Source organism: Acipenser ruthenus, chromosome 7 (assembly GCF_902713425.1).
Source record: "Acipenser ruthenus chromosome 7, fAciRut3.2 maternal haplotype, whole genome shotgun sequence".
NCBI lineage: Eukaryota > Metazoa > Chordata > Actinopteri > Acipenseriformes > Acipenseridae > Acipenser > Acipenser ruthenus.
Window position 1 is genome coordinate 61,534,520 of NC_081195.1, and position 13,772 is coordinate 61,548,291.

General features: G+C 36.5%; 1 protein-coding gene across 1 annotated transcript; it reads right to left on the reverse strand.

The window, feature by feature from the left end:
- Positions 1-1,144: 1,144 nt before the first annotated feature.
- On the reverse strand, positions 1,145-12,689 carry LOC117415181 (sodium-coupled neutral amino acid symporter 1-like). Its single transcript, XM_034921969.2, has 16 exons — positions 12,395-12,689; positions 11,359-11,512; positions 11,074-11,152; positions 10,532-10,647; positions 9,112-9,185; positions 8,331-8,423; positions 8,034-8,115; positions 7,656-7,738; positions 6,610-6,668; positions 6,369-6,497; positions 5,868-5,947; positions 5,475-5,575; positions 5,025-5,143; positions 3,476-3,617; positions 3,301-3,389; positions 1,145-2,717 (listed from the first exon to the last, which is right to left on the reverse strand). Exons 2-16 carry the CDS (start codon positions 11,451-11,453, stop codon positions 2,613-2,615), a joined length of 1,446 nt encoding a protein of 481 aa, XP_034777860.2. The 5' UTR covers positions 11,454-11,512; positions 12,395-12,689; the 3' UTR covers positions 1,145-2,612.
- Positions 12,690-13,772: the final 1,083 nt, after the last annotated feature.

The window sequence follows — 13,772 nt, forward strand, 5'->3', positions numbered from 1 at the left end:
TGTTAATGACATTGTCACTGCAGTACTCAGCGTTTTCTTACATAGTACAACAGCACTATTATTCGATGGCTCTGTGTGCCATTCAAGTGGGTTCTACCAAGCACTGGAAACAGCATCGAAAAATGGATTAGTATACAACAGCAGTACAGGAAAAAATGAGAAGGCAGGTAAACAAGATACAAAACCCAAAACATGCATGGTTAATGCACAAGTCACTTCCTTTAAAACAATTAGGTTCTGTGAAAACATGGGCAGCATTGTTTAAAAGCAGATGTGTTTTTAACTCTGCCAAATGTTTTCAGGATAGTCCCTAACTAATCTGGTGTTGAAAGGGTCCTGTGCTGTTGTCTTGATCCCATAAGTAGTGTATCCTGAAAATGAAGGTGATTTTCTAAGAAAGACCTCGCAATATTAAGAATGACAATGACACTAAACCTCATCTTGTCACTTAATCTAATGGTGTGGTTAGCAACATGGAGATGAATCATTGTAATACATTAACTGGTGTGTCATTTCAGGTCTAATTAGCAGCTCTTATCTCGTAAACAAATTCTAAATGAATGTAAAGAAAGTGGCAGTAAAGCACAGGAAAGCATGGTAAAATTCACAATTCACAATGTACCTCACTGTCCTGATGATTTCATCTTTCACTCAGTGGTTTTGAAAATATATTGCTGTCATGTGGGGCACTCACAACGCAACAATACATAGAAGATACTAGATATTCCACATGCCTGATAGGGGTCAAGTTTTCAATATACAAAACAGTTAAGGCCCCTTTTTCTTATTTATGCACTAAAACCTTGTACCTATACATGTCAAAACATTTGGTGTTTTGACTATTAAATATTAGACATGCAGTCCCTCTGGTGCACCTCCTCAGCTTTCTCCAGGTAAAAAAATGGAGGGGCCAAGTTTTCCCCAATCGTGTCTTTTTAACTTGGTCACTTCTACATTACATCTGTACAGGGATGACCATTTTTTGCATGTAACTTTTGTAGATATCACATCTTTCCATGGCTGGCACTTTATTGTAACTTGGCCGTTTCTGTACATGTGAAATGCTTTTGGACAGCTATACAGTATAAAGCAAAAAACAAACAGCAAAGTGCAAGGAAATCTAATTAAAGACAGCAGCACACAATCAAACTTTTTATTTTTTATTTAAACACAATAATTATATTTATACTGAGTTGAAATGTGAACTATTACCAAATGACAAGGCTTTCTGTTCAAGTTATTAGGTTCAGTACAACCAGGTTTTGCTTGAAGATCTGATAACATTCAGTGTATGCAAAAATGCAGAAAATCAGACAGGGGGCAAATACTTTTTCACGGCACTGTATATATATATATATATAGTAAGCTAATTGGCTGTTTTATTATTACTATATTGCAGGAATTGCACACTATTGACAATAACCGGTAAAACACCTATCACCTTGAACACAATTGAATGCTAGTTTTTATGTACTGTACTATGTTGTAATCAGACACTATTGAATGCTGGTTTGTTATAATATGGGCTTCTGATTTTTGGTTTTAACTGATAAAACCCAATAAATCACCCCCGATACAAAAAAAATTAAATCAGTGGATAGCCAATTAACATCAGAAAACACCGGAAAAACTGTGTAAATGGTTAGTCAATTCACATTGACTTTACCCTTTAACCATTAAAAAATAAAACCTACTACAAAAATAATAATAAATACATTTCCCAATGCTGCTGGGCAATGTCCCACCTTCCTGACTTGCACCCATCATTGACTCATTCTGAATACTTTAAACCCGCCCCACCTACTGCGTGACAGCACATTCCTATTGGAGACTCCGTTTGCGAGATTTAAAACGAGATTACAATCGAGAATGGAGGTCTGTTAGCGGGATTTCAAACTGTATTACAGTTAAGATACGGAGGACTTAAAACAGAATTGTGGTGAAATGTACAAAAATGCCTACACACAAAAACCCCAGAAGAATGTGCCTGTGACCATAGGGATTTCATTGTGGAAGACAGCAAATTTCCTGAGTCAGAGACGGAGCGGTGTGTTGAGGAGCAGCAGCAGCGGATCCAGCGTAGAACCAGAGTGATTCCCGAGTCAGAGATGGAACAGGGGCGACGTGACTCATCAGCAGTAGATCCAGTGTGAGCACTGAGGCAGCGATTCCTGAGTCAGAGATGGAATAGGCGGCAATGTGACTCATCAGCAGTAGATCCAGTGTGAGCACTGAGGCAGCGATTCCTGAGTCAGAGATGGAATAGGCGGCAATGTGACTCATCAGCAGTAGATCCAGTGTGAGCACTGGCAGAGATTCCTGAGTCAGAGATGGAATAGGCGGCAATGTGACTCATCAGCAGTAGATCCAGTGTGAGCACTGAGGCAGAGATTCCTGAGTCAGAGACAGAACAGCACCAGTGCGGTTCTCATTAGCAATACAACACAATAAGCAGCAGATCCAGCGTGTGAGCGGCCAGCGATTCCTGAGTCAGAGATGGAATAGGCGGCAATGTGACTCATCAGCGACAACACACAATAAAATAATATAACTAATAAACAAACTACATATGTTAAAGTTACAGATGATGTTTTCATGGGAGATCTGTGAGATCAGTAGCCAGTGTTGTTTGACTGCTTCGTATGCACCCAGTCAATAATAACTAAGGGAACAGTGATGAGAGTGCAGAGTACCCCAGCTGCCAGGAAGATAGCAGGCTGAAAAAGAAAAAAACAAGACAACAAAAATTATAGACAGTATGGTGTCACTGTGAAAACATTTCAAATAACTATCAGCACAATGACATCAGATACTGAAACAGGTTTTTTATGTTTAATAACTGTGGCCTTGTATCACACTTCTTGTCATCTAGCTGCTGTATCATTATTTGAAAATGCACATGAAGCATAATGTGAGTCCCCTCCCTTCATAGCTTTCACATAATTAAGCGTTATTCTTCATTTCTCATTATTAAAATGCATTATTGATTTTCCCTATTGGTCAGCATAACAATCAATAAAAAGTCTGCTTACAACAACAATATAAAATAAAACTGATTTCCAACCTGACCCAGTTTACTAAAAAGGCCTTTGTATTTTAAAACTAAAGTCAAACAGACAGACTAGTTATGTTAGCCCATCCAGTGACTATATAAAGAGACCAGCTGCTGCATATCAGCCACTATGCCCTCATACACAAAAGTTCAGTATACTTTACAGACTGTGATAGAAGGCAGTCATTTAGATCTTGAAAAAATAAAACAGGAACACAGCCATTAACTAAACTACAGGTAAAACATACCTTGATCTTTTGTTTGGTTGTCAAAGTCTGAAGTTTTAAGTACAGTGCAGAAGGAAGAATGAACATCAGCATGTTTGCAGAAGTTGCGCCTATAATTTTAAGAGATTAGTATTAGATTTGCTGAAGGTAAGACTGAACCACACAGTGACAGTATTAAAGAACCCTTATAGCTTACCTATCACAGCAAATATGTCTTTAATGGAAGGTGTGAAGACAACCAAAACAACAGAGAATGCCAGAAGTACCAAAGTTACGCTAATGTGAAGCTTCCACTTGAACTTTTTTTGCTTGATCAGCTCCAAAAGAGATTTGCGGACCTGTACAAACAAACCAAGAACACAAATTACAAACTTAATAAGTAATGTAAAATGTCACCAACACCAGGCTGCAGTGGGTATGAGGAGTGCATGAGGTAAGTATACGGGTATTCTTGCCGTGAAATCAGATACAAAAAACTGTCTGTTGCTCAAGATCTAATTCTCGGACGTAGGAAGAAACAGTTGAAACCTGTGGTTTGAGGTATCACAAAGATTGTGACTGCCAGTTGCCAAGCAACACTGTACCACTTCCCCAAAGTGCACTGTCAAGGCCACACAACACTACTCCTGGAGTATTTTATTTAGTTATTCATTCTTTAACCAGGAAAAAAAAACTATTTAGACTAAGACTTCATACACAAGAGAACCATAGCAGACAAATCACACGACTATAAAAAAAAAACACATTCATTCAATCTGGGATCAGTTTAATAATTCTTGATTCCCAATCAATACAATTAATGTAACTGTAGTCATTAGTTTACATTTAGCTCTGCTGAGAACTCTCCCATATCCGTGCAGTGGATAGGTGAAGAATTGGGCACTGTAGCCTGTGTAACACTGATATTCTTCCCCCAGATCACAGCCTCTTCAGAAGCAGTAAGTAGATTATATAAAGTATAACTTTCAATGTAACAGACAATAAGCAAACCACCCATAACAGTTAGGCATTTCAATATTTTTTCAGTTGAAGGGAAATCCCTTTACTTGAATCATATGTTTATATACAGCATGAGATCTTTAAGGCACAGCTGCAAATGTTTCCCCCCTGACCAAAAAGGGTGTTACTCCTACCCTGTGATTGAAAGTAAATTCAAGCACTTGTATGAACTTCAGCTTGTTGACTAAAGGATGGGGTCTGAATTTGAGACCCAGGTCACATATGTTTGTGTGTGTGTGTGCTAAGGATGCGTGTGTAGAGGGGGCGGGAGAAAAATGCAGTGAACAGTCATGCAAATAATTAGCTGCTCTCTATGTACAGGTTTCAGCAAAAAGCATGTTTGGCTGCCAAATCATAAGCTGGCACTGGAAGGTAGTATTGGTAGCATACTTTAAATAGATATTTTATATAATCTATATTTGCCTAATATTTAGTTTTGTTTTTTACCTGTTTTATGTCCTGATTGGGTTGTTCTGTATGATTCCCTATTGCTGTTTCTTTTTGGATCAGCATTTGTCATGCATTTTTCTGAAAAAAATGCCCCAAAGGCTGATTGTGGGAGGTGGGGAAGCTTATTAACACTGTGCAGTGCACTGAAGCCTGTGCAACAGTTCTAAACTTTCCCCTTTCACTTTGTTTCAAATCAGAGTTTAAAACAGAAACAAAATTAAATGAAATGTGGATGATATGAAGCATACATTTAAGATGCATTAGTGTTGTAAGGAAACGTTTTACAACATACTTACAACAAAGAAAAGTACTGGCACTGTGAGAATAACGGCTGTGACAACGGCGAGTCGCACCACAAGAATTAGGACATCATGGCTGGCATCATAGGTGCGAAGCAGGTCCTCATTGACTTTATCTGTTTTAATAGAAATGTTTCAGCAAAATTAACTCAACATAACCAAAATAGTTTTCAGTATTTGGCAGCAAATATGCAAAATGAAAATTAATCGTTTTGTCAGTGTTTACCAGGTTGCAGTCTCACTGTACATTTTGTATAAACATATAACAAACAACCCTAAATAAATCTATAATACAGAAACAAATAAAACTAACAAAATAAGTACAATAATAATAATAAAGCTCAACCAAACATATATTATTATTGTCTCTTGATCATTGTTGTGCACGAAGACGCTGGACACTTTACAAACTGTATGGATTTTTATTTTCAAATTATCAAAACTTACCATAAAATGTAAAATAGCCAAAAAACGCAGTCAGGATGTACATGAAAAACATGGACAAGAATGAAACTGTTGATACACGTTCCATTTTCTTTGATGAACGTCTGAAAGGAAAACATTTTTAGTATTTCAAGGATCAACATTACACTCAAATCCTAACAAATTAACAAGGTCAATCTGAATATAAAACCATACGTTTATGGATACCGATTTGAAACATATCTTCATATTATTTGCAGACAGTTTTAGTGTTATAACTTCCGAACATAAAGCTACATACACAGAAAAAACGCTAACACTAATGACATTAATAATGACACATCTTAATCATAACATCAAAAACACACATCCATCCATACAAGAAAACGTACAACTTCTTTTATTAAAATGACTTACTCTTTAAGTTCGCTGTAGATTGGAAGAATCGATGGATGACACACGTATGAAAACAGGATGGTGGGTAAAGCATAGATAGTCTGAAAAGAAAAATAAATGATAAGCAGACGGTTGTCATATATGCATCAACGCTGGTTGTAAATTTCAGAACATTTCAATATTGTACTGCTCTATGACCATGTACAAAGCATAAACAATATGTTGCACAATCTTATAATACAGTCAACCCTCTTTATACTGCCAGGTTAGGGTCATGGGCAAAAAGCGGGCAATAAGCGAGGGTGGCGTTATAAAGGTGGGCAGTATAACGCGGGACAACTGTAGTTCCCTTTGATTATAGGAACTTCTTATTAGCACTAGAAACATTATCACCTTAGGATTTCATGTGTTGTAGTTCAAACTCTTACAGTCTAGCTGTCAGACCACAGCAAAGGTACATACAGAAAAGGTTCAAAGTGCAGCAGTTTATCTATATTCTTGTATTTGAAGCAATATTCATACCTTAGTATTGAATTCAACATACTCTGGTTCACACATTCCTGTTTTGTTACCAGGTATCATTTCTGCAGCCTGCATTGTTGAATTTAATTCCAGGTCAGGGCAGGGTAAATCAAATTTCTTGTAGATAATCTAAAACAAAAATAAAATTCATATTTTTTTTATGTTGTGACATCTTGGTAAAAGTCTCACAATGGTGAAGTGTGTTTTTTTAATGTATGTTGTACTCTGAAAATGTCCTTACCACAATTAAAAAGAATACCATACAAGCCAGGGAAAATCCACTTGTATATCCCAGATAACCTGTATAGAAAAATAAAGGCTTGTCGTTCAGTGATAGGAATTAACCAGGGGGAAAAAAAAAACAGGTTCTCGTAATCGCACAGTACCTGAAAGGTTAAAAAAATCAAGAGTTTGTCAGATAATAGCCAAATGCAATCTGAAACGGCTATAGGAGACCAGGTGTGTAGGACAAAAGTTGGTAAAGGCTGGTACAAAATCAAGGCATTGTGTTTACAAGGAAAATGTGACTGACAGACAGAGAAAAGAATCAGGATATATGGGTTCTCAGTTGTTATCGAGCTGGGTATGTTTATCAGGGCAGCATACTCCAAGGATTCCAATCATTTTTCCCCACTCAAATAAAACCACATATAGCGTCATGACATCATATTTCACATTCACTTTTCAGTCATTTATCCTGCAGATTATACTGACAACTCCAAATTGACCATGGAAATGTACTTTAACCACTATATTCACATCTTCATATATGAAGTAAATGCAATTTAATTCTGATACTGGAGTTAAGACTGCACCTGATTAAACATGTGGGAACATCCTCTGCACAGTTTATTATTATTATTATTATTTATTTCTTAGCAGATGCCCTTATCCAGGGCGACTTACAATTGTTACAAGATATCACATTATTTCACATTATACAGATTACACATTATTTTTTACATACAATGACCCATTTATACAGTTGGGTTTTTACTGGAGCAATCTAGGTAAAGTACCTTGCTCAAGGGTACAGCAGCAGTGTCCCCCACCTGGGACTGAACCCACGACCCTCCTATCAAAGTGTCCAGAACCCTAACTACTACTCCACACTGCTGCCCATGCCCTTTAATGTAAACTCGTACAGGAATGTGATATATGATGAACATTTGAGGGTGTGTAAACTGGCTTGGTATTTCATGAGTATTCTATGACACGCCAAATAGTTCGCTAACGCTGTCATGTTCAGGAATGTTTTGTGTAAGATGATATCATACAGGTGCTCACCAAGTGACTTTAAAAGACAGAGTGGGAGGATGATTGCCACAGTCACCATGATAACAAGGTAGTTTCCATTCATGTACCAAGATCTGTGGGGGGGGGGGGGGGGAGAGAAAAAAGTTAACAGAAACAATGGGGCTAGGCAGTGGGACTAGGCAGAAAAAAACACATTCTTCATTTCTGTCAATATGGAATTTATGTTTGTGTCATCTGCTTTTTTCCTTCTCCATCAAAACCATTTTTTTTGGCAGACAGTAGTAATGAATGAGATTGTGCTAAATTGCATTTTGGGATAAAAATCCTTCATAAATCTGGCCTCGTTAACTTTGATTCCATTTAATTTCCTAAAGCTGTCCAATAAGTTATACATGTATATGTACTTACTCATTCTTCGTATCGAACCCCATAAGAAACTGGAGGACCAACGGAAGTTCACTTTTCACAATGAACATGTAGGATAATATTGCTGGAATTCAAAATAAAATGCATACATGAGCATTACACATTGTTGACTGTGTGCTACTCTTAAAATGCGCCAATTCTGTGATTGAGTGGCTAGGTTGTCAATAAGATCTTTATTATCATTTTTATTTTGTAGTTCAGTTCAGCTTCCAATGCAGATGTCCAGTATTCCCACTGGCCTCATTAACACACTTTATTAAGGCATGCCAAGGTTCCTACCTCCAATGTTTTGAAGAAATGTTGAGCCAAAAACGGCACACTTTCCAGGCATCCCAAAAGCCTTATAGCCCAAGTCTTCATAGACCATGCAATCTTTATGCAAAAAAACAAATCAAATAGTTAATAAAGTATTGTTTAGTTCTATGTTTACTTAAGCAAATACACTACCAGGACTTGTTTCTCGGCAACAACAGAGGCAGTAAATTATTGAATTTGGAGTTGGATTTATTGTAGTCAGTCAATTTGGACTCACTATTGGTTAACTTTACTCTCCACAGATTTTAAACTAATTTATGCTCTATAATTTACATTTCTAAGATGTATGAGTCATTCCAAATTGATTTAATACTGTTCCTAAAAGGGTTTAATGACCCACTTTAAAACAGTATCAAAACCATGCAGACCCAATTCACAAAGCTTTGAAGAGAACTTGATTTGGGTCAGAAACATCATAGTTATGTTAACTAATGTATTCTAGTTTGGATTTTCTTTGTAGATCATTTTCTGTTTCAATGATCATCTTTGCCCATTGGTAGAGCGTTCTGCACTGATGCCTGCGTAACACTGATACGCATCCTTACTTCACAAAATTGGCCCTAAGGCCACTTTTCAGAAGCATTTGTGTTGCTAGAATAGGTAGTAAGCATGACAAACAAAATGACCTAAGCAGAAACAACAATGGAGCATAATACATCTCAGCATTATGAAAACGAAGACGGTAGCCTTTTCACACTGTACTGAGGTTTTCTCAGAGTGTAACATCTGAAGCTCTTTGGCATACCTGTTTTCTTGGAGCACAGCAACAGCAGATGAATTGAATATAGTGCTAGTACTGTAAATGACACTAGCATAAGCCTGCAGAAAGAAGACATGCAGATGGTCAACAGCACATTGGGTGTGGCAGGAGTAGGTCATTAACAGCCCATATTAAACTGTGCAACAGACTTTTTTGGGTGGTCAACGACAGTGTTTTTTTTGGTTTTTTTTGGTTTTATTTTAACAAAAAGTACAATAGGATACAGCCCTGCGCCTTTCCCCAACAAAGCGACCACACCAACCTTTCCAGTCATTTGTTTATTAGGTGGTTCTGTTTCAATAGGTAAGTTCTACAGGTATGCCCATAATCCCATAATCCACTGTACATTGCAGGAATACCTGTAAGCACCTGTACTTGGAAACATTGGGCTATATTTTCAAAGGGTTTATTCTAGTCTATAATTAGCTCCTAATTTTTGAAAGAAGTAAAACACCTGTTAATATATTTCAAGTTCTCTTAAGCATTTTGTAACATTAAAATGATTTTTTCTCCTTTCAAAAAATTGCAAATCTACAGCCTGAATAGAGCTTTAGATTTAATCTGCCTGTTTGTGTATGTGCCGCTATCAAAGTAAGGATTTGTTGCTTTCAAAGTAAAATTCAAACCATTGCCTGGCTTCCTTGGAGTGACAGGAATATGTTTTTGAGGGTTTATTTTTCACAGATTTCATGATTTCCATGAAATTTTCCCATTGCTGTTTAATATGAAGTTCCCTGTGAAACACTTAAAAGCCTATTTAATCAAAGGTCATGTTCTTTACTCCCATCACTGCAGAAAATGCTGGTGGGTGTTGAGGGTGTGGTGGAGCACTGTTGGGTAGCTAACAAATTTAAATGGAAAGCCACATAGGAAGAAGTCAGTCCTGAATTTCCTGTATTATGTACACACCAAATGTAGATGTGATATCAGTTGACACTGTACTGTAAAACCTGTATTTACATTCCCCTGAACCAAGCAGCCACCTGCTTATTTGTGGTTTTCCTGCCAGTAAACCCCAACACAGATGCTCTTTTCCCGGTGAAGGCCAAATCAAGGCACGGTGAATTAGCTGCTAAGAATGTTAACTCTGGCTTCAATGAATAATATTAAAGTAAATAATTTACTGCGAAACAGTAAAGAGAGCAACTGCTTGCTTTCACTGGAATGTTACATTTATATATTTTTTTCTTTTTGTGGTCAAAGATCCCATGTCTTTCAGGTACTATACTACACATACATATACTCAAAATCACAGATGTAGAAGCTCTCGAGAATGCATCTCATGTCCAGTTTTATTTTGCTCTGAATGTTATGTACAACAATTTGGGAAAGATATGTAAATCTATATATATATCTATATATCTATCTATATATATATATCTATATATAAAAATGTCATACTTACACAAAAAGTATTATTCCAGTGTTAGCCAGGGCATAGGAAAGCCCTAGGATTCCACTGCCGATAATGGCATTGCTGAGGTTAAAAACAGACATTCGAAATGAGGTTCTGCCCTGAGGCTGAAAAGAATGTTTGAAAAAAAAAAAGTTTTCAATCTTGTCAAAGCATTTGTATATCAAATTTGTATTTATCTTTAAAAAATAAACAGATATAATTACACAATGACTTAAGCATTGTGCGAAGATATTTTGGACTGAAAAACTGTGGGCCTAATTGTAGAGTACAGACAGACATCAGGAAAAATAAACATACAAACGTGTGAATATATTTTAGCTATGATCTATAAAAGATGGGAAACAGCAATGCAATTGATTGGAAGAACTGAATAGAACCGTCAAACGATAACCTACATACACAAACCAAAGCAAAAGGAAATCTTAAAATACACTGGTTAGATTAAGCATACGGGGGAGGTGGAATTAGATTTTCTCAAGTATCAACCCATTTTCTTAAAGAAAAAGCCCAGCTATAGTAAAATTCCTTACATGTTGATATTTCTTCTTTGACAGATGCTGATGAGTAAGAGATACTCGACTCTCTGCATTTTCTTGTTGAAATACCACCCTGGAAAAATGACCAAAAAAAAAACAAAACCATCACTGTAAAAACTATGTTACAAGTTACTGTAGGTAAATTAGGCTACTTTGCATATAAGTCACAATCATGGCAGGACATTCTATTAACTGGTGGCTCAGCCCTGTACCCAGCGGCAATACAAACCAGTAACAAATTGTTACCATCTTTAAAAAAAACAAAATTTGGTCATTTACCTATTTTTTTCATCTTCTTCAGGGTCGTATGACTCGTTGCTATCCCCATCGCCCAGGCTCTGCAACTCAGCTGAGTAGCCCACTTCATCATTCATTGCTGTCAATGTGGCCGGTGGTTCCCGTTAGTCCTTTCTTGTAGGCTGTTCAACACGTGCTATTCCAAGCAGCACACACATAGATTATGTTTATTTACATAATTTAGTTTAGTTTTGCAGTTTGCAGTTGATTTTTTAATGCTTAGGGTTATTATTATTATTATTATTATTATTATTATTATTATTATTGTTATTGTTATTATATATATATATATATATATATATATATATATATATATATATATATATATATATATATATATATATATATATATATATATTTTTTTTTTTTTTTTGTTGAGTAACGATGTGGGTTACCATTCTTTCACCATTCTTTCTACACACTATTGTGAAGCCAAATAAAAATTAAAACACAAACACAGACAAGACTTAAAGACATCTTAATGTTTTGTTAATTACACACACGCCACACACATAAAGTCGTAGTTAATTATAACATATTTTGTTTTACTTTAAATTAAGTCATGCATAGTAGTGCTTTTTAAAACAAAAATACGATGATTACATTTCCGTGGTGTGACGTTAACATTGAATTAAACTTTTTTTTTAAAATAAAAAATCAACCACATGGCGCCATTTGACATCCGCAAATTTCACTAAAAAGGTAGCTGGCACCGGAAAAAGGCGATGTATTATTTAACGACTTATTTACATGACTTTTTCTTTTTTTTAATTTTTATTTAGGTAAAACAGTGGTATGCATATTCCCCAGGGTATATCTGTCATCTAGAATTTCATAAATACACACAGCATTGAAACTTTTCTAGCGATACTAGTTAAAAATTTTCCAGTAGCAGCAGGCTATTGGCTACGTTCATTATATTGGCAAATAACAAAATATACACATTATAAACACAATAACTGTATAACGAAAAAACAAAACAAAACAAAAAACCCCAACACACATACAAAAACCTCACCTCGTATTGGGTCACAAATTGAACCAGCTCGATGTACCAAAAGTGTGCTTTTTTCTTTTTACAGTGCTTGAAGCTAGACAGATGTTTGTCGTAATCAATAGTGACTTTTAAATGTGTCAAAACAAAGGCAACGATTTTAGGCAATATAACTTTTAAAATAAATTTACCATTTCTCGTTTTTAGCTAAATACATTTTGTAAGAAGAGTATCAAAGTAAATGAGCGGGTGAAAATCACAGACTTTGTAGTGTAACAACTTCCTTGAATGAGAAGAACTGATGTGTGGAGGTAGATGTCTTGCATCAGCCAAATATGGGGCGGAGTTCAATTCATTGCCGTGCCTTACACTTACACTTCTAGTATTAAACGGCAGGAAGTTACCAATCTAAATCTAAAGAACAATAGACCTGTGAAAACACTTCGTTGCTCATTTAATTACTAGAAACAACTCGAGTAAAACCCTTTGTGCAATCAGAAGATACTGTACAATATATAATAGCTTAATCACTCTATTATTGATCATCTTTAAATTGGCGATTGATGGAAGGAACACAACTTTTAAATCTGACATACAATCAATCGTTTTAATAAGTAGATACATAGATTCTCATCATAATTTGAAACTTCTGAAAATTCCCAGCAATAACCAGTGCTGTTCTCTTTCAATTCGAAGACAACCAACAACAATACTTTTGGGATATGTCTGCCACAGGTCAGGTATTTACTGAACATTTTATGTCAAAGCTGCCGATAGTAATAATACAATTAAGAGCAAGATAAATACAATGACTTTGGTTCTAGCAAGTACAAGTATGACAAAATACGATTCAATAACGGAGCAGATAACAGTGTCAGTGATAGTTACATCAGGATATACTTAAATACAAAATACTACAGATTAAATAACACTTGACAGATTACAGTACTCTAAAGTACAGGATTAAATGCAGTAAAATAGGGGGCAGATAAGAGCAAGTAAAGCACATTTAAGGAATGAGTGTCCATAGGGAAAAAAAAGAGGAGTTCTACAGGTGCTGTCTGAAGAGGTGAGTCTTGAGGAGGCGCCGGAAGGTGGTCAGGGACTGGGCAGTCCTGACATCTGTAGGAAGGTCATTTCACCACTGCGGGGCGAGGGTGGAGAAGGAGCGGGCTCTGGAGGCAGGGGAGCTTAGAGGAGGTAGAGCCAGTCTTCTAGTACAGGAGGAGTAGAGAGGTTGAGTGGGGTTGTAGGGAGAGATGAGGGTTTGGAGGTAGCTGGGTGCAGTCTGGTCAAGGCATCTGTAGACTAGTACAAGAGTCTTGAACTGGATGCGAGCGGTGATTGGGAGCCCTAACCCTAACACTAACCCTAACCCTATCCCTAACCCTAATTTTAACCC